General features: G+C 51.5%; 7 protein-coding genes across 7 annotated transcripts; 3 read left to right on the top strand and 4 right to left on the bottom strand.

The window, feature by feature from the left end:
* Window positions 1-801: 801 nt before the first annotated feature.
* Window positions 802-1849, top strand: bud32 (serine/threonine protein kinase BUD32). Its single transcript, XM_073769420.1, has one exon. It carries the CDS (start codon window positions 956-958, stop codon window positions 1838-1840), a length of 885 nt encoding a protein of 294 aa, XP_073625851.1. The 5' UTR covers window positions 802-955; the 3' UTR covers window positions 1841-1849.
* Window positions 1850-1988: 139 nt separating this feature from the next.
* BDV14DRAFT_191247 (putative gamma-cysteine synthetase regulatory subunit) lies at window positions 1989-4375 on the bottom strand (the record flags this gene model as incomplete). The annotated part of the gene is made up of 4 exons (XM_073771469.1): window positions 1989-2921; window positions 3450-3828; window positions 3889-4070; window positions 4301-4375. 4 exons carry the CDS (start codon window positions 4373-4375, stop codon window positions 1989-1991), a joined length of 1569 nt encoding a protein of 522 aa, XP_073625850.1.
* A 231-nt stretch (window positions 4376-4606) lies between these two features.
* BDV14DRAFT_177467 (amphiphysin) lies at window positions 4607-6348 on the bottom strand. The gene is made up of 3 exons (XM_073769419.1): window positions 5994-6348; window positions 4910-5935; window positions 4607-4861 (listed from the first exon to the last, which is right to left on the bottom strand). The coding sequence occupies exons 1-3, from the start codon at window positions 6175-6177 to the stop codon at window positions 4839-4841; spliced, it is 1233 nt and encodes a 410-aa protein (XP_073625849.1). The 5' UTR covers window positions 6178-6348; the 3' UTR covers window positions 4607-4838.
* A 520-nt stretch (window positions 6349-6868) lies between these two features.
* Window positions 6869-8841, top strand: BDV14DRAFT_177465 (IscS subfamily cysteine desulfurase). The gene is made up of 2 exons (XM_073769418.1): window positions 6869-8047; window positions 8234-8841. Exons 1-2 carry the CDS (start codon window positions 6950-6952, stop codon window positions 8654-8656), a joined length of 1521 nt encoding a protein of 506 aa, XP_073625848.1. The 5' UTR covers window positions 6869-6949; the 3' UTR covers window positions 8657-8841.
* A 1500-nt stretch (window positions 8842-10341) lies between these two features.
* BDV14DRAFT_202329 (zinc-binding alcohol dehydrogenase family protein) lies at window positions 10342-11499 on the bottom strand (the record flags this gene model as incomplete). Its single annotated transcript, XM_073774003.1, has 1 exon — window positions 10342-11499. One exon carries the CDS (start codon window positions 11497-11499, stop codon window positions 10342-10344), a length of 1158 nt encoding a protein of 385 aa, XP_073625847.1.
* A 764-nt stretch (window positions 11500-12263) lies between these two features.
* BDV14DRAFT_95973 (uncharacterized protein) lies at window positions 12264-13559 on the top strand. The gene is made up of 2 exons (XM_073777926.1): window positions 12264-12395; window positions 12479-13559. Exons 1-2 carry the CDS (start codon window positions 12354-12356, stop codon window positions 13412-13414), a joined length of 978 nt encoding a protein of 325 aa, XP_073625846.1. The 5' UTR covers window positions 12264-12353; the 3' UTR covers window positions 13415-13559.
* BDV14DRAFT_95967 (DNA-directed RNA polymerase III core subunit RPO31) lies at window positions 13560-18308 on the bottom strand. Its single transcript, XM_073777925.1, has 2 exons — window positions 18033-18308; window positions 13560-17944 (listed from the first exon to the last, which is right to left on the bottom strand). Exons 1-2 carry the CDS (start codon window positions 18125-18127, stop codon window positions 13705-13707), a joined length of 4335 nt encoding a protein of 1444 aa, XP_073625845.1. The 5' UTR covers window positions 18128-18308; the 3' UTR covers window positions 13560-13704.
* Window positions 18309-18400: the final 92 nt, after the last annotated feature.

Raw genomic sequence — 18400 nt, 5'->3', positions numbered from 1 at the left:
GGCAGCAGGGTAGGGAGGTGTTTTGCTGGAATTGATTGGCTTCAAATGTGCTTGGCTCTATCTGTTCATGAAACATGTCTAGTCACATTAAGAATACTACATTTGCTAATGCGCTTCTGAAACAATTGCATCCATTTGTACTAGGGACGGTAGTCTGTCTACGGACTGCATGGCCTCCAAAGAACAAAGAACACCTAGCTAGTGATCTCTTGCCAAACAATGCTTGACACGTCCAAAGAGGCACTATAGAAATAAACAAGGGAAGTACAAAATTCGAGAAGAGACTTTTGGCGTCAAGTGCTACCTTTGGAAAAAACTAATTTATAAGCGCCCGGATGGTCTAGTGGTATGTCACTGCAAATTCAGATCATCAGTCATGCCAATCTAACGAGAAGCAGGTATGATTCTCGCTTCGGGTATTCTAATGCCTCCCAGTCTCGTCACACGAGACTATTAATGCGAGAGGTCCCGGGTTCAAATCCCGGTTCGGGCCCGATATCAAAGAAAGTCCTACTTTCCTCCTTTTTTTTTCTCTCTTCCTTTTTCACTTGGGACCCCTTACAATGTATGAGATAGGACGTCTCCTGGTGCAAGCATCATGATATATATATTTTTTTTAATTTTGTATTTAATGAGAGGTGTGACTGCACATACTCCGTACTAGACCACCAAACAATTATGGTGTGAATTCATAAAACCTGCTTACAAGAGCGGATGATCACTATGCAGTCTGCATACACGAATCAAGATTGATAAGGCGGACCCCACCACAAAGTTTCCTATCTCAAAGTAGATCCCTCAGGAATCTAAGCTTCTTCCCCTCCATAACGCATCCAGAGCTCATTTTCTTCCACAAGCTGACAGCGGCCATACAAATATACAGGCCTATATACCACTTAATTGAACCCAAGCCTGATAACCGCAACACCTCCCAACGGCTCTAAAAATCCAGATAATGTCAACCACAACCGCACCCCCAAAACCACCCCCACCATTCACCTCGCTCCTCACCACCCCCTCAACATTCACAACCGTCACACCAATCTACCAAGGCGCCGAAGCCCACCTATACAAAACAACCTTCCTCTCACCCACAAACCCCTGCGCGCTCAAAATCCGCCCGTCGAAGCCCTACCGCCATCCGATCCTCGATCGCCGACTAACGCGCGCACGGATCCTGCAGGAGGCGAGATGTTTACAGAAACTTGTTAGGGAGGGTGTTAGTGTTCCTGCTTTACTCGGGCTAGACTGGGAGTTCTCGTCGAAATCCGGATCCGGATCCGAGGGGCAGGCGGAGGCGGCGAAGGGCGGGAGCTGGCTTGTCATGGAGTGGATCGAGGGGGAGGTTGTGCGCGTTATCTTTGAGCGGTGGGAGGCGTATATCAAGGCCTTTGAGAAAGCGAAGGAGCCCGTACCGGGTAAGGATGAGGAAGAGGGTAAAGTTCGGGATCTGATGAGGAGGATTGGGGGTGCTGTGGGCGGGTTACATCGCGCCGGAGTGATTCATGGGGATTTGACGACGAGTAATTTGATGTTGAGACCGGAGGACTCATCGCGGACTGCGAATGCCACTGAGACAAAAGAGGGAGTGTCGCCGGGTATGGAGGGTGAAGTGGTCATGATTGATTTTGGCCTTGCGAGTCAGAGCGTCGCGGACGAGGACCGCGCGGTGGATCTGTATGTGCTAGAAAGGGCGTTTGGGAGCTCGCATCCCAGAACGGAACGGTTTTTTGAGGAGGTGCTTGTTGGGTATAAGGAGAGTTATAAGGGGGCTGTGTCGACGCTGAAGAGGTTGGAGGATGTACGGATGAGAGGGCGGAAGAGGAGCATGATTGGGTAGAACATAAATATCTACCTATTTACACTGCATACGTGAACAATAATAAAAAAAGAAAAGAAAAGAAATGCATTGAACCAGACAGACAAACGCCGCGCTTTTGCTAGGAAAGACATTTAGTATCGAGATCGTAGACAGAAGCCAAGTCAGGTCAAGGCTTCACACAGCTCCCCACATCCGCCAGCGCGAAATATCCCTTGTTCTCAACGACCCCCCGATCTTTGACGACGGCCGTATACTTTACAACCCACTGTGTCTCGATGTCTCCCTGTAGCCCATTGCCATCCCCAAGAACTCCCGCCCCCTTCTCACCCGTCCCAAGCAACTCCCTCGTCGTCCCAACAGGCAGTACATCATTGCAATCATTATGCGTCAAAAGCTCAATCCCCTGCTGCTTCGCATAAAGAATCAAACTCTTCGGAACCACACAACAATCCTTCAAATTAATCTGGTCGACGGATGGCTTGACACTCGTGTGTTCCAGAAACCTAGCCAGTCGCTCCGCGCCAAACTCCGCAACACCTAATTGTGAGATCTTGCCCTGCGCATGCAGTGATTCCAGACTCCGCCACGTTTGGATCAAACTGTCAAAGTCGTCTGCGAATTCCTCGCTGGATGCGTCGACCGAGCCGCCGTCTTCGTCCTCGCTATCGTCTTCTGCGTCGAAAAGTATTCCCGGAAAGGAAACGATGAGCAGGTCGATGCTATCAACGTGTAACTCCTTCAGGACGAGCTCGATAGCCTGCTTTGTGTGCGCGCAGCGCCGCGAGACGGGAATACCGGGGAGGTAGAATAGTTTGACGGTGATGTCGTACTGACTCCGTTCTTCGGCGAGACCGCGCTGGCTGAAGTCGACGGCGGGGATGTAGAGGGCGTCATCTTCTTGTTTTGTCCAGACGGGGTACGGGGTGGAAGTAGTATTGTTGTCGGCGGTTGATTGCTGAGCGGCTTGGAAGTTTGCGCGGAGAGAGTTGACGAGCTCGACGTTGGATTTGAAGGTCGTGGGCTGGCGGATTACGGAGGGGCCTCCGGTTGTCATTATATTTCTGTAGGGGAGAGAAAGATTGGTTAGTTGTGATTCTATCTATGCCTCCTGGTGATTGAGGGGTTTCAGCAGAGGCGGCGGTCGTAGGGTGTGGCAATTGCGGGGATCACGCACGAGGTAGAGAGTATGAGCTTCATGATTGCTATATAGTGCGAATTGCAGGAAAAGACCAGATGTATGTATATGGTTCACTTCTCAGCCGTAGGGGGTTCAAGGGACTGGCAATGGAAGAAGGGTTGGTTGGTGGGGTTGGAGATGTCAAAGATCGCTTGCTAAGCAGACCGGCGGGGCCGATCTTATCTTCTATCACGACACCACTATCTACAATCTATACTCGTATATCTGCAGCCATTCAATCAAAATCGGTAGTAGGATCCCAATCCGTCGGCGAATACTCTCCCGTGGTCAAAGTCTTGACTTCATCCTCGGTCAACTCGAAATCAAACACATCCGCGTTCTCTTGGATGCGACTCGGCGTGACGGATTTAGGAAGAGGGACGAATCCCTGCAATCAATCAGAACACATCCACATGGCCGAGGGACAGGAAAAAGACAAGATAGACAAACCTTCTGCAGCCCCCATCTAACCAGAACCTGCGCCGGACTCTTCCCGTACTTCCCTCCAATCTCCTTCAGAATCCTCTCCCCAAACCTCGTCCCATGTGCTAGCGGCGAGTACGCCTCAACAACAATATTTCTCTTCTTACACCAATCCACAATATCGCTGTGATCCAACCAGGGGTGCAACTCCCACTGCCCTATATCAATCTTACTCCCCTGCACGTCAGCGCTGGAGGTGATATACTCCTCCAGCTCCTCGAGATGGTGCACGCCGTAGTTCGAGACACCAATAGAATTGATCTTTCCCGCCTTCTGCGCTTCAAATAGTGCTTTCCAGGAGCCAAGTCGGGCGGTTTTGCCGCCGTATGGAGCGTGGAGGAGAATTCTAAGTTCATTGTTAGATTGGGGTCACCGAGATTGCAATGAATGGAACTGGACAGCGTACAGGTCAAAGTACTCCTGCTCAGCAGTCTTCAGACTCGATTCGATTGCGCGCTTCGTGGCGTTGTACCCCATGCTCTCGGGCGGGATCTTGGTCGTGAAGAAGATCTCTGAGCGGGGTATTCCGGAGCTTGCGATCGCGCGACCGCAGGCTTTTTCGTTGCGGTACATGATTGCTGAGTCGACCTGCGCGGTGGCTGTTAGATAGGCTGTGTTGTGGGAGGGCAAACTACTAACATGACGGTATCCTAGACGGAGAGCTTCTCGGGTTGTTTGTTCGGTTTTGGACGATGGACTGGGTTTCTCGGTCAGTTGTTTGAATAGATTGGAAACCAATGGGATAGCATTACATTAGGTAGACCTGGATCTTGTTAGTTGCGCTGCTCATAAGCAATTGGAAGTAGAGAGTAGCTTACGCCGTATCCGAGCACAGGAATCTCGTGGCCGGAGTTGAGTTTGTAGGTGGAACGGAGACTCTTGAGAGCGGCCATGATTGCTCTGGTGGTAAGAAGATGGTACTTCGTTGACTGAGGATGGCGAGTTGGAGTACTTATATAGATGAGATCATCGCTGGGGATCTGGTGGGGCTGGCCTTTACGAAGCACTGGAATATCGCGCCATATTAGTGACGGAAAAACATCAACTTGCTGCTTGGCGCTGTTGAGAATTGGTCTAATTTACTCGTGGGTTATCAAGGATTGCAAGTGAAACGTAGATTAGCAGCTGGGCTGCGTACTCTGTATGCATTGGTTCGTAGATCGATTGCTAAAAATCAAGGTATATATACACGAAGGCGTCAATGCCACGTGGGCAATGCAGTGTAAACAGACGAGCGAACGAGGGACATCTTTATGCGCGTAATAAAAGCCCTGACAGGCTGACTCCAACTCCCGAAGCGGGAAAGACTCGCAAGAATAGAATTAGAATGCTGTATATTATCTCTTCGACCAAGTGTTAATTCAATTGAACATAGTTTGCTGCGACGAGTTAGCAGAATCTAAGAAAGAAAGGGTCAAGGAGCATACCTGGGAATTGTCCTTCTCGTCCGTCAACACGACCGGTCCACCACTCGTTCGTGTTGTCCGTCCGTTGAATGATCTCGATAACTTCACCAGCAGAGAAGCTCAAGTCACCGTGAGCCTGTGCTTCGTAATCGTATAGTGCTGTGACGGTCTCGGCGGCGCTGAATCTAGACGGCTTGGGCTTCGGAGGGGGGGGTGCCGGCTTCTTGGACGCAGCCGCGGCAAGAGCACTTCCACTGCTGGAGCCGGGGGAGTAGGGAGGCGGTGGGTTCTCGACAACATCTGGATCACTTTGACGACCGAAGCGACCTTTGTCTTGTGCAAGCTTGTCTTTAATGCTCAGCTTCCCTCCGGCCGCAGCTCCGGGTCGGCGGCCGCCGGTGGTCTTGTAGTGGACAATTGTGAGTTCTTCCGCACGTTCCTTGACGTCTCCACGTTTCGCCTCGTAAGCCTCTTCGATATCGCGCGTCAGGTCGAAGTAGCCGATGTTTATGCTTTGCATTTTCTCGTGCAATGTGTAAAATACGTTCAACTGCATGTAGTAAAATGACTGGAAGAGCGGTCGAATGAACTCTGCTTCGAGAGCAAAGAGCTTGGGCAGCTCTTCCTTGAGCAAGTCGTTGTAGCCGTTGTACTCTGACGTAGCCTGTTCCACATCACCCTCAGCCTTGTAGAGAGCCTTTTCATCCTTCAGCGACTTGTCCTTTTTGTCCTGAAGCTTCTTGAGGGTGGCGCGGTGACGGTCGTAGTCCAGCTTCTTGTGGTCTCGCTTCACAGCAACCTTTCGAATTGCCTTGATAACTTCGAGAAGCTGTTGCGCAGGGCTGACAACACGAGAATCGATCATCTCAAGCTCGGGTCCCAGTGACTCCTTCAAATCCTGCACGATCGCCTCATATTCTTCGCATGCCCGGATACCCTCAGGGTTCCCCTCAATCGTATACGTGCTCGGATCGGAGGCACGACCGGAGATGGGTTTGTATAGTTCTGTCATGGCCTTGGAGAATTCGATCTGGTGGTCAAGCATGCCTAGCGGGGTTAGTCCGGCTCACAACGAAAGTCGCCCACGGGGGCTGAAGTCACCCACCATTTACGGCGTCGAAATACTTCTTCGATTCATCGTGGAGTTTCTTGGTCTCCTTCTCGAGTTCCTGAAATCGGCGCTCGGCATCTGAGTAGACCACGTCCTTGGTGTTCTCGCCAATGTTGAACCTGGCCTTGAAAGTTTGCGGGGCGCGGACAATGCTCTTCTGGAAACCCTTTAAACTCATCTCGCACGGAGCTGACTTTCGGAGGTGGCGGAACTTTTAGATATATGGTATAATCGGTTCGGGGTGTCAGCGACGGAGGTTGTGGATGTTTTGAGGAGAGAGGAGGAAGAGGAGAGAGAAGTAAGGTTGGAGTCGCAAGTGGGGGGATCGTGAGAATTGAATGGTTTGCTGGTGCCTTGACTTGCACGAGAACCCAAGAACCGCTGGGCTGACGCTCGCGGTTAGTCTGTGGCTGAGTCACGGCCTATGACATAAGAGGGGTTCCTTGTGGCTTAGCGCTCAGGCATGTTCGCCCTGCTCCGTATATCATAAATAGTCATCCAGTCGATGGACAATTGTAATGTTGAATGCAGTTCCTGGAGTACAACATACAAAATACGCTTGCCCAATCCCTTTGATTCAATGTGTGTGTTTTAGCCGGCAAGATATACTTCCGCGGGGGCATTATGATGGCTTCCAGGAATGAGCGCTGTCGCGGTGAATGTAGCTTTATAACGACCGTAATCGCGTAGCGGGATATACCATCTTGCAATATCACTATTGCGAATACTACTAGAGAAGTCCTCCAAGAACCTGAGGATCGTTGAAACTCCGAGATCCGGGGTCGGGGATAAGCTCGATCAGGGATAGCGGCTTGGCAACGAGATAACTGCAGAAGGCGACTTTTTTCCCACGTCACTCTGCTCTTCGCAGCATCCTTTGGCTCTTGCCGACATCTACCATTAAAAACCGCTGGATCATTCTATGTTGGAGTTGTGAATTGCTATTCATCATGTCTAGCGTGGCTCCGTTCGCCTTGAAACAGGCCTCTCGAGCCTATGCGCGCCGTCTGTCCTCACAGTCCCTGTACGCCCGCAGGGCGCTCGCCACCCCCGGCTACAGGACCTATGTCACTGAGACCAAGGCTGGAAATGCCCAGGTCTCGGTCGACACTGCTATCAAGCAGGAGCAGAAGGAGTTCCTGAAGCAGACCGGCATCAAGCCCGGGAACACCGAGCTTCCCGCCGCTGGCGTCTCCGGAGATGCCGCAATGAGCCCGGCCGCGGGCATCCTCAAGCAGGCCACGATTATGGACGAAGGAACCCGCCCAATCTACCTCGATGCGCAGGCGACCACCCCGACCGACCCCCGTGTTCTCGACGCCATGCTTCCTTATCTTACCGGCATCTACGGCAATCCCCACTCGCGGACACACGCTTACGGTTGGGAATCGGAGAAGGCTGTTGAGCAGGCCCGCAGCCACATTGCGAGCTTGATTGGCGCGGATGCGAAGGAAATCATCTTTACAAGCGGTGCGACGGAGAGTAACAACATGAGCATCAAGGGTGTCGCACGATTCTTCGGCCGCTCTGGAAAGAAGAAGCACGTCATCACCAGTCAGACGGAGCACAAGTGTGTCCTTGACAGCTGCCGGCATCTCCAGGATGAGGGATTCGAGGTCACCTACTTGCCCGTCCAGAGCAACGGTCTGATCAAGATTGAAGACTTGGAGGCTGCTCTGCGCCCGGACACTGCCCTTGTCAGTATCATGGCTGTCAACAATGAGATCGGTGTTGTCCAGCCTTTGGAAGAGATTGGAAAGCTCTGCCGCTCGAAGAAGGTCTTCTTCCACACCGATGCTGCGCAGGCTGTGGGCAAAATTCCTCTTGACGTCAACAAGATGAACATTGACCTGCTCTCCATTTCTAGCCACAAGATCTACGGCCCTAAGGGTATCGGTGCCTGCTATGTCCGTCGTCGCCCTAGGGTTCGTCTCGAGCCTATTATCTCTGGTGGTGGACAAGAGCGAGGTCTGCGCAGTGGTACTCTTGCCCCTCACTTGGTTGTTGGCTTCGGTGAGGCCTGCCGCGTCGCCAAGCAAGACATGGAGGTAAGCTTCCCGAATTTCTTCTGTTTCTGCGACGAAGATTATTTGCTTGCAACCCTAAAGAGACCACTGGGGTAGCTCCACGCATTGCGTGTCCTGTGGTCATTGAAGATTATAGCAGGGGTGATGAGTCGCTTCGTCTGATCACTGTAACAAACCACGACTAGAAGGCAATGCTAACTTGACCAGTATGACTCCAAGTACATCACTCGTCTTTCCAAGCGTCTTTCCGACGGCCTTTTGGCCATGGAGCACACCGCCCTCAACGGTGACCCCAATCGCCGCTACCCCGGCTGCGTCAACGTCTCTTTCGCCTACGTCGAAGGCGAGTCCCTCCTCATGGCCCTGAAGGATATCGCTCTCTCATCCGGTAGCGCCTGTACCTCCGCCTCCTTGGAGCCCAGCTACGTCCTCCGTGCGCTCGGAAGCAGCGACGAGAGCGCCCATAGCAGTATCCGATTCGGTATTGGTCGATTCACGACCGAGGCTGAGATCGATTACGTGCTCAAGGCTGTGCGCGAGCGGGTGGACTTCTTGCGCGAGCTGAGCCCGCTGTGGGAGTTGGTGCAGGAGGGTATTGATCTGAACACGATTGAATGGAGCGGGCATTAGAGTTGGGCAGTGAGGTGTTATTGCTTTTTAAAACCTAGCCAGGTTCGGTATCTATATGGCGTTGGGTTGTAACATAATTGTACAGAATGACCATCATAATTTACTCTGCTTCCCCTCTCTTTTACATGTACTCAGTAGATCTTGATGGACCACGGACCCCAGAACCATTTGAGCCGGTATTCGCCAACGCCGTACTAACATCACAAATTTGCCCCTTCTCTCAACTCGCGGTCGCTGGGTAGGCAAAGTCACAGAATCACCAACGTTGTCTGAGGCCGCATCTGAATCACAGTTCGATTTAATTCAATTCAAATTCATACCTGATGCAGCTAGAATGTTGCTCCGGCTATGCAGGGCTTCCTAAGAAAGCAGAATTGAAGCCATCAACACCGTATGTACAAATAAAAACCCGCTATTATCACCCACAAATGAAACCCGCTTAATGAATGACCCATGCAATATCAAACTCCCGATTTCCATACAACATTGCACCTCCGATTCTTCTTCAACCGGTTGGTTCTCCTGCTTGATATCGAGGCCGCCGGCTGACTCTGTCGGAGGCTTGTTTGTACTGCTTAACAAGCGTCTTCCACATCTAAGTCCCTTGCCAATGGCTGTGATATTCTAGGCAAGCTGCCTCGTCGATTCTCATGTTGACCCCCGGCCACATCTGAATCACAGGCTGGACATATGGCTGCCCGGACGATTCTTTTGTAAGGAATATGGGCGAGCTGTTGGTATTCCTTTTCAAAAAAATTTGTCGTAAATTGCAGTATGATTTGTTTTTATGCCAGAAAACATGATATCTGGACAAATCTTCCATGACAACTATAATCAATTAGTATCATATACTTGCTAAAATCTATTTAGTTTTACTTACATCATCCTCGCGGCTGTCTGAGGAGAATGGCTGAGGATAAATTTGGCGATATCGTACTGGCGGTTTTTCTTTTGGCGCGCCAATCCCCCTATCCTCTTGAATGGAATTGCGCGCTTGGTCGTTCTTTGGTTTGGCTGGATATCTGGCGACCTTCAACTGTTGAATCTCAGGCGGAAGACTTTAAAGGAGGAGATATGAGTGCATTTCCTCTGTTATATTAGGGGGGAAAGCCTAACTTCGAATATGGGCTTCATTAAATGGATATAGATTGCCAAGGTGGTGAGTTTTTGGCATCATAAACTCCGGGTCATTATCCATTTGGACAAAAACAAAAATAGGAGGCGTATTGTAAACAAGTTCAGTCCCATTGTGTCTGGACCCGATAATGTTGTGCCAGATGCTCATAAGATAGTTATTGATGTGCTCTTTAGTGACGATACCAAGGCTTCTTGCCTTGCGTAGTTGAAGTTGATTGTTGGTATCAAACCAGGTGATTCTTAGAAGGTTGGTATCGGGGGTTTCAGCCATGATATTAAGAATACCATCAATCTCATCAACAATGGACTGCCTTTATCACTTTGTTGATGGTCTTCATAATCAAAGAGGCAACGAGCATCGGACCACATGCGAATCCCAGCTGTTGTATGTTGAGTAGTTGATTGTTTTGTGAGCGGAGCAAGCAAGAGATCGATTTTGTGTTTGTGTTGTGTTTGGGTGATTGTGGGTTGTGTTGAGGGGGGGCGCTGGTTTAAGTAACTGTTTACATGAGGCCGGCCATCGCACCTTCCCAGTTGATAGATCACGATCACTTTGCAACCTCAACAACCAACTTTGTACAACTCACTCCCCTTAGAAGCTCATCCAGGCCCGCATTAAGGGTTTCCAATCCCCTACCCACAACCTCAACCTCCGGACTCGGCCTGATAGTTTTTATTTCAAGACTCTTTCTGAGCCACGTTCCCATCCAGTACCGAAACTGAGCCAGTCTCTCCGCTTCTTCGTCCATGCACGGCTGCACAAAGATGGTTTCCACTCCATTGACTACCTTCGCATCCGCGGGCACAGGTGGTGCTGATGCAATTTTCGACGTCTCATGCTTCTCGCTCTCTCGAAAAGCTTCCAGCACGGCCTGACATTGCGCCAACTGGCCCACGGCAAGAAAACAGTGTCTGATCACAATACCGTCTTCTCTCGCTGCCGCAATGATGTCTTCCACAACATTTGGATTCTTGTAGTCGAAGACACGATCCGCGCCTAGCGACCGGATGTACGAATGATTAGCTGCACCGGCTGTAGCATAAACCGCGGTAAATGGGGGGTTTTGTTCGTCCCGTAGGAGCCGGGCTGTTTGAACGCCCATTGTGCCGACGCTGGAGGATGCTCCCCAGATTAGGAGGGCATTTTTCTTCTGTCGCTGCTTGCCTTGCTCGTTTGCATCAATAATGTCGGGTTCGATGATGGTATCCATCCGCGGAATCCCCAATGCATCCCACGCATTAAGCGGCACCTGCACGGCGACAGGTAAAGTCGCCGCTTCGTTCCACGATAGACTCCCCCCCTCTCCATAATCAGGGATCGGCACAGCATGTTCCCACGGAACAAGACACTTCTCCTGGAACGCACCGTAGTCGGGGTCACAGCCCTTCCAAGCGGCCGCGGCATAAGCAGCGACGCGGGTGAGGCCTGGTTCAAAGACGGGTCCTTCACTGTCACCTCTGTTGGAAGCAGGGACTGGAACCCCCTCGCCGACGTCAATGACTAGACCGGAGATGTCGAAGCCGATGACTGTTGGGTATGATTGTATGAAGAGGCCGTGGGAGCGCATGATGGTGTCTGCAGGGTTCAGGGCGACGGATTTTACGGCGATGAGAAGCTCGCCGGGGCCTGGGGTTGGTGTTGGGCGGTTTTGGAGGGTGAATGGGGTGTTTTTGGAGGGGAGGATGGCGGCGAGGTGGGTTGTCATGGTTGTTTTGGGGTGCTTGGAAGTTTGAGTATGTAAAAAGAAGAGGCTTTGAGGGAAGAAATTCAAGGTGAACAGACAAGATATGATTCAAGTGAGATCTCTGACTTGCGTCTTTGGAAAATCTCGAGGAAGAGCCTGCTTTTATACATCACTCAGGCCAACCCTATGGTAAGCTGTCGTGTGGTATACTTGGGGCCCGCCAATCAAAACCCTCTGCATCCGATGTGTAGTTAGCGCGAAAAGTGGATCGTGGATATGCGGGCAAAGGCCCCCAACTTCCCAACTTGATACTACCTAAATTCTCTCCATGTATGTCATCAGGACCATGGCCACTTCCATTCCCTCAGCTAGCCTCGTGGTTCTAATACTGGATCCCCCGAGTCTTCCTGTGAAAACGCATTGGACGAGTAACCAGCCATGACCTCGACTTGCCCAGCAGGCAGGACCCAGCGCAGGTCTCGCTTTGGCTGCCGAAACTGCAAGCTTCGAAAACTGAAGGTGGGTAGTCGGTCTCTACAGACTATGCTTGATCACCATATACTCCTGATTCCTGACTGGTCTGCTAGTGCGATGAAGCGAAGCCACAATGCAGAAGGTGCCGCTCCTTCGGGGTCCTATGCAACTTCGTGTCCAATATCCCTGACCTCCAGCCCGCTGCCATAGACTCTGACAAATGGCGGTCATTGTCAGTTCAACCTAAATCTAAGGGAATTGGAAAACTTCAGCTTCAACGATCTCTTGCTACCTCTGTCTGGACATTTGATGCGTCGTATCACTATCAGCTTAACTCAAGATGCCAGGACTTTATCACGCGGTACCTTGGGCACAGCCTCATTACCCCGGACGACCCGAGCATGGCCTATGTGAATCGCAAGCTGCTGGAGTTAGCTTTTACTGTAAGCTCTGTTTTCCTCAAAACCCTGTTTCATCGGCCAGCTTAGTTGTCATCTTCGGACTCAACTAACATGTACCCCCAAAGCATCCATACCTAATGCACGCCTCCCTAGCCGTAGCATTCACATATGACCGCCACTTAAATATTCCCGGCACACTCGGCAACCGCCGCACTGTAGAAGAATGCTTCCACTGGTCGCAAGCCACAGCCCTCTTAAACAGACGCCTAAAGCAACCAATTGAAACGAGACCGGAAGACAAAGATGCAATCTGGGGTACCGCTGCTGCACTGGTAATTCTTACCTTCTCGTCCCCCAATGCACGCAGCCCCGAAGAAGCCTGGCCTTTGAAAGCCAAGTTGGACTCCTCCCATTCCCCTTCCATTTCCTCCAGTGACTCGGCATCGGCATCATCATCCTCAGAACCAAATCCAGACACAGGGTCGGATTCAGACCTAAACTGGCTCCCCATGAGCACCGGTAAAATGTCCCTCTGGACCCTCGTCAACCCCCTCCGCCCCGAAAGCCTCTTCTCCATAATGGCTCCCACATTCACCACAATGCTCTCGCCGTTCCCGTTCCCGCAGTCTGGTGTAACTGGTATCCCAACCGCGCTAGCGCAACTCTGCAACTTGGATTATTCCTCCACGCCGTCGGATAATTCTTATTTCCTTGCTGCGCACGCTATATCTTCTCTCCTTGGGTTGCCGGATTGGGCGGTTGGTATAGGCGAAGTTTACCTCTTTATGAGGATCTTGCAGGGGCAGGATCCGGATTTGGATAATGATCTGGATTCCGGACACTGCGGGAGGGGGTTTGGAGAGCTATTGAGGGCACGGGATCCGGTTGCCCTTTTGTTGCTCTATCTGTGGTATGAGAAGGCTGGGGGGGCGATTTGGTGGATTCAATTGAGGGCTAGGGTTGAAGCGCCTGCTATTGAGATTTATTTGAAAAAGGGGTACGGGAGTAATAAGGCTCTGATGGGTTTCCTAGACTCAGGAACGGAACCGGCTCAATTCTAGAGGGGTGGGTGATAGACTGAATACAATGACAACTCTTGAATGATACATATTCATATTCAGTGCAGTGCATCTCTCGAATGCATAAGCATAGGCACAAGCAAGCAATTGATATATATGGAGAATAGAATAGAAGCCAAATCTACTCTCGGCTGTAGATAACCACCGCATACGGTACATAACCCATATCCGTCAATCGTACAAGTAACGCTATAACGCCCAATATGCTATCTTTTTTCCTTTTCCCGTCTACTCATATCCATCAAGACAAGTAGAACTGTATCTTAGGTAGCTTAAACTTTCCTCTTCTTATTCTTTCTCTCACCACTGACCTCGCCCCAGACGTCCTCGAAGACCGTCTTTTTGGCACCGATCTGGCCCTCGTAGAAGTTCATCTTGCGCACGACTTCCATAGCGCCTGTGCCAAGCGACACAGTCTTACCCATAATAATACACTCAGAGACACCCTCGATCAAATCCGTGCGTCCAGCCCCACCAGCATCAAAGAGGTGATCGGCCGTCTTTTCGAAAGAGGCAAGCTGGAGCACACTATCGCGCATCTTTGCAAGACCGAAGCGCGTAATACCGAGGACTTCACCCTTGTACGTCATCACGTCAGCAAGGAGCTGCATGTGTCGCGGGTCAATGTCCATGTCGTTCATGACGGCGCTGATTTCCTGGATGATTGTTGTGCGCGCGGCTTCGATGCCTAGCACGTCGCGGGCTTCCATGACGTTGTTGGATTTCGTGTGGAGTCCGTCGATACCGACTGTGTTCATGCATTGGCGGAGACCGTAGCCTTCGACTAGAAGGGTGTTGGTGTCGGTCTTATCGTCTGTGCGGATGATGGCGCGGTTGGCTTGTGGGTGGCCGAGCACTTGGATGTCTGGGAGGAGACGCTTAAGCGCCTTGAGGCGGAGGAAGGGGTCGGCGGATGTAGCTGCGATTTCGGTCTTACTGAGCTTCTCCTTACTTGCTGGATCGAGGTCCATGAAGATGTGGATGTGGGAGCGGGTAGAGCGGACCTTAAGGTCCTCGGATTTGAAGCGGCGGGTTGTCTCGATTGCGCGGCGGATTTTTCCAACGGTGAGATCGAGTTCCAGGGCGGAAATGGTGTCCCAGTTGATTTTGACGGTGAGGTAGGCTTCCTTGCCTGTCCAGGTCTCGCGGACGTAGTGAATAATGTCTCGGAGGAAAGTCTTTTCGATGCGGCCCTTTGCGATGCGTGCGCTGACAATGTTTTTCTTCTCGACGAGCTCACAGGCGATAACGGGGGTACTGATTTCCTTGGACGCGTTGATGATTTCTTTGATACGGGGGACACCCTGTGTGATACTCATACCGGCGACACCAGCAAAATGGAAAGTTTTCAGCGTCATTTGGGTACCGGGTTCACCGATTGACTGGGCTCCGACGGCACCGACGGCGTGGCCGGGCTCGACTTGGGCCTTTTTGTATTTCGTTAGACATTCCGTGATAAAGGTGCGGAGGGTCCGCTCGGTCAGTTTGCCGGTGTGGTGGAGACCCTTGATGGTTTGCTCGTCCGAGGGGTCGCTGTCGCCGCCTCGGGAGACAAGTCTGTCGGCCTTTGTAGAGACGTAGGCCTGAATGGACTCGAGGAAGTCACGAGCACTCTCGAACTGGTCGATGCCGTGGTCGCTGCGATCCATGTAGCCGAGTGTATTGCCCATTAAGTCCTTTCGGACGAGCTTAGCGCGCTCCTTGGAGAGCATCTCCTCGCAGACTTCCATAATTTCTGCAGGAGACAAACTGCGTTCTTCGTTCTTGTATGTCGTTGTCTCGGCAGAAATGAAAGTTCGGTCGAAGTGGACGGGCTTGGCTGAACCCTCCATGTCCACGGGGTCCAACTTGTCGTCTCCGTATTGGAACTGGACGATGCCCATGGATGAATTTCGCACGGTGTCATCGTACCCAGTGGACAAATCTTCCAGCGACTTCATCAAACGACGCGACATGTAACCAGTCTCGGCAGTCTTGACGGCTGTATCGACAAGACCTTCACGACCAGACATCGCGTGGAAGATGAATTCATAAGGCTGAAGTCCGGAGAAGAAACTGTTCCTGACGAAACCCTTTGACGGAGGCTGTCGGGCGTTCTTAGGGAAATGAGGAAGAGTTCGGTCCTGGAATCCGTCCTGAACACGCGAACCACCGATAATCTGTTGACCGACAAGGGCAACCATCTGAGACACGTTGATACTAGAACCCTTTGATCCGGATGTAGCCATGATAAGTGGGGAATTCCACTTGCTCAGCTGTGCGATACATTCGTCACCAGCCTGCTGTCGGACCTTACTCAAAATACCAGACAGCTGATTCTCCATAGTCTGCAGCTCGTCGCATCCAGGGTACTTCTCCAACGTTCCAGCTTTGTATTTGGCAATGACTTCGTCACAAGCTGCGTATGCTGCTTCGACTAAATCGTTCTTTGAACGCACCAGTCTTTCGCTAGGATAGACGTCGGTGATACCGATGGAGAAACCCATGTTCGTGAACCAACGGGCCGACAGCTTTGACAGACGGTTCATTCCCTCTGCTGCTGCCGCCGGGCCAAAATCACGGAGCATAATGTAGAATACGTTGTCCTTCTTTCCTGAACCAACAGTGGACTTGTCCATGAGACCACACATGACCTCGGAATTTCGGACGACCAGCCAAGAGTCGTTCTCGACTAGGTCCCTGGGCCCACTCTTCGGGGCCTTGAACGATTTGCAGGCAGCATCCAGGTTAACCAAAACCGGGTCGTCCTTGTTTGGCCTCATCAGAATGTTGAAGACCTGCTTTCCAGTCCAGAGCATTTGAGGCTTGAGCACCGCGGGCGCAGGAAGATCAAATCGAGTTTGCGGACCCAGCATATACAGACAGATCTGCGTGAAGCTGCGTCGGTCAAAGAAGTTGTCCTTGCTGCTAAGTAGATAGGCGGCCGAAATGAAATCTTGAATGGCACCGATAATGGGCTCTCCGTTCTTTGGTGTCGCCAAGTTGTTCTTCACACCCATCAATTCCATGGCTTCAGTTCTTGCTTCTTCGGTCTGAGGAACGTGGAGGTTCATCTCGTCTCCGTCGAAATCAGCGTTGTATGGATTGCAAACACACTCGTTCAGTCGGAAAGTTCGGTGAGGGCGAACTTTGGCAAAATGAGAAAGAATACTGAGCTTGTGAAGCGAAGGTTGACGGTTGAAGAGGACAATATCACCATCTTCGATGTGACGTTCGACAATATCTCCTTCCTGCAGCTGATCGGCAATGAACTTGAGGTTACCATACTTAAGCATAACCTTCATTGGGTTGCCTTTCTTAATGATATAGTTGGCTCCTGGCCACTTCTTCTGTCCATTCCGTACTCTCTCCTGCAGCTTTTCCTTGTTGTACCTGGAAACCACCTCGGGGTAGGTCATGTTCTTTGCGACGAGTTCGGGAACCGCGACCTCGTCGACTCGGAGGTTAGGGTCAGGTGAAATAACAGTACGACCAGAGAAGTCGACACGCTTTCCGGAAAGGTTACCACGGAATCGACCCTGCTTTCCCTTTAATCGTTGTACGAAACCGCGAATGGGCTTTCCGAGATCTGCCTTGTTGAGTCCTGGAACATCGCTGTTAATATAGACTGCGATCTGTAGCTGCATGTAATCCCAGCATTCCATGATAGTTTGCACCGGCGCTCCCTTCAGCAGGGAATTCTTCAAGTTGATATTACTCTGAACAATATCTCCCAGCTTGGCCGTCAAATCATCCTCGGTGGACGAAGCGTCTTGACCGACGGAAGGACGGATACAGACTGGAGGCGCGGGGATGAATTGCCATAGGAACATTTCAGGCCGTGCTTCCTTAGGATCCAGTCCCAGCAGCTCGCAGTCGCTGTCTGAGATGCGCTTGAACAGGTTCAAGACACGCAGCGCATTCAGATCATCTTGGGCCTTCTTGTAGTGTTTCTCGACTTCCGGATTCGCACCTCTAGCCTCCTCAAGCGATCGATCGAAGACAATCTTGCTAGGCGGCGGGATCTTTTTCACGGACGTCGAGGCATTGAAAGCGCGGAATTTGTCGTGGGTAATCTTTAGAGAACTGGTACCCGTCTTCTTGACCACTCCATTCACAGCACCGCAGTTTTCGCAATTCCGGGTCTTTCGGCAGCGGTCGTTGACTCGCTTGGCGATCTGGAGCTTCCGCAGGTTATCCAGCCGCGGGCGGCGCATCTCACGAAGGTAGGCACGGCGCTCATTTTCAGGAAGCAGAATATGCGAACACTCCTTACAAATCTCTTGCAGGATCCCAATTACGCGCTTGAAATATCCGACGTGGAACGCGGGCAAGACGAGCCTCACATGTCCGAAATGTCCGTTACAAACCTGCAATGCGCCGCCGCACGTTTGACAGCTCGAGGTCTTGTTCGAGATACCCATGCGCCCGTCGAGAGGTCCATGGGCGACAACGGAGCGATCAGCTTCGAGGTTGTAGAATTTGCGATCGGAGACTTCGACCACGCCTTGGCTGACAATGTCGTCGTTGGACCTGCGGAGAGGCAAATCGAGCCGTTAGCCGTAGTTTTGCGGGCAAGCGACAACGCCGCGATAAGAGGGCGCAACAGGCGATGACTTACAAAACACCAAATTTCAGTTCCTTGATAACTTTAGGAACGCGGTCAATGACCTGGGCCTTGCCCAGGTCGGCCTGCACACCTTCCAAAGGCTGCATTGCGTCGTCACAGCAGGACCATGGCAGGGCGGAGATGAGTCAACGGAGTTGGAGATCGGCGACCTCAGGCGCTCGGAACAGTTCTTTGGAAGCCCAGAGATATCCAGAATCCGAAACAAAGAATATCAATACGAGCACAGAGTACTGTAGCGAGTGTAAGCGGAGGATGTGTAAAGTGGGAGGAGGCTTGAGTCGGAGGAGACGGCGGGGTCGGCGACGAAACTTTTTTCGCCGTTAAAGAGCTCCCCTCCTCTCCGCCAATCAGCGCTTGTC

The sequence above is a fragment of the Aspergillus stella-maris genome (genome assembly GCF_047715825.1).
Source record: "Aspergillus stella-maris strain CBS 113639 unplaced genomic scaffold BDV14scaffold_46, whole genome shotgun sequence".
NCBI classification, from domain to species: Eukaryota; Fungi; Ascomycota; class Eurotiomycetes; order Eurotiales; family Aspergillaceae; genus Aspergillus; species Aspergillus stella-maris.
This window is presented reverse-complemented; position numbering and strand designations above follow the sequence as displayed.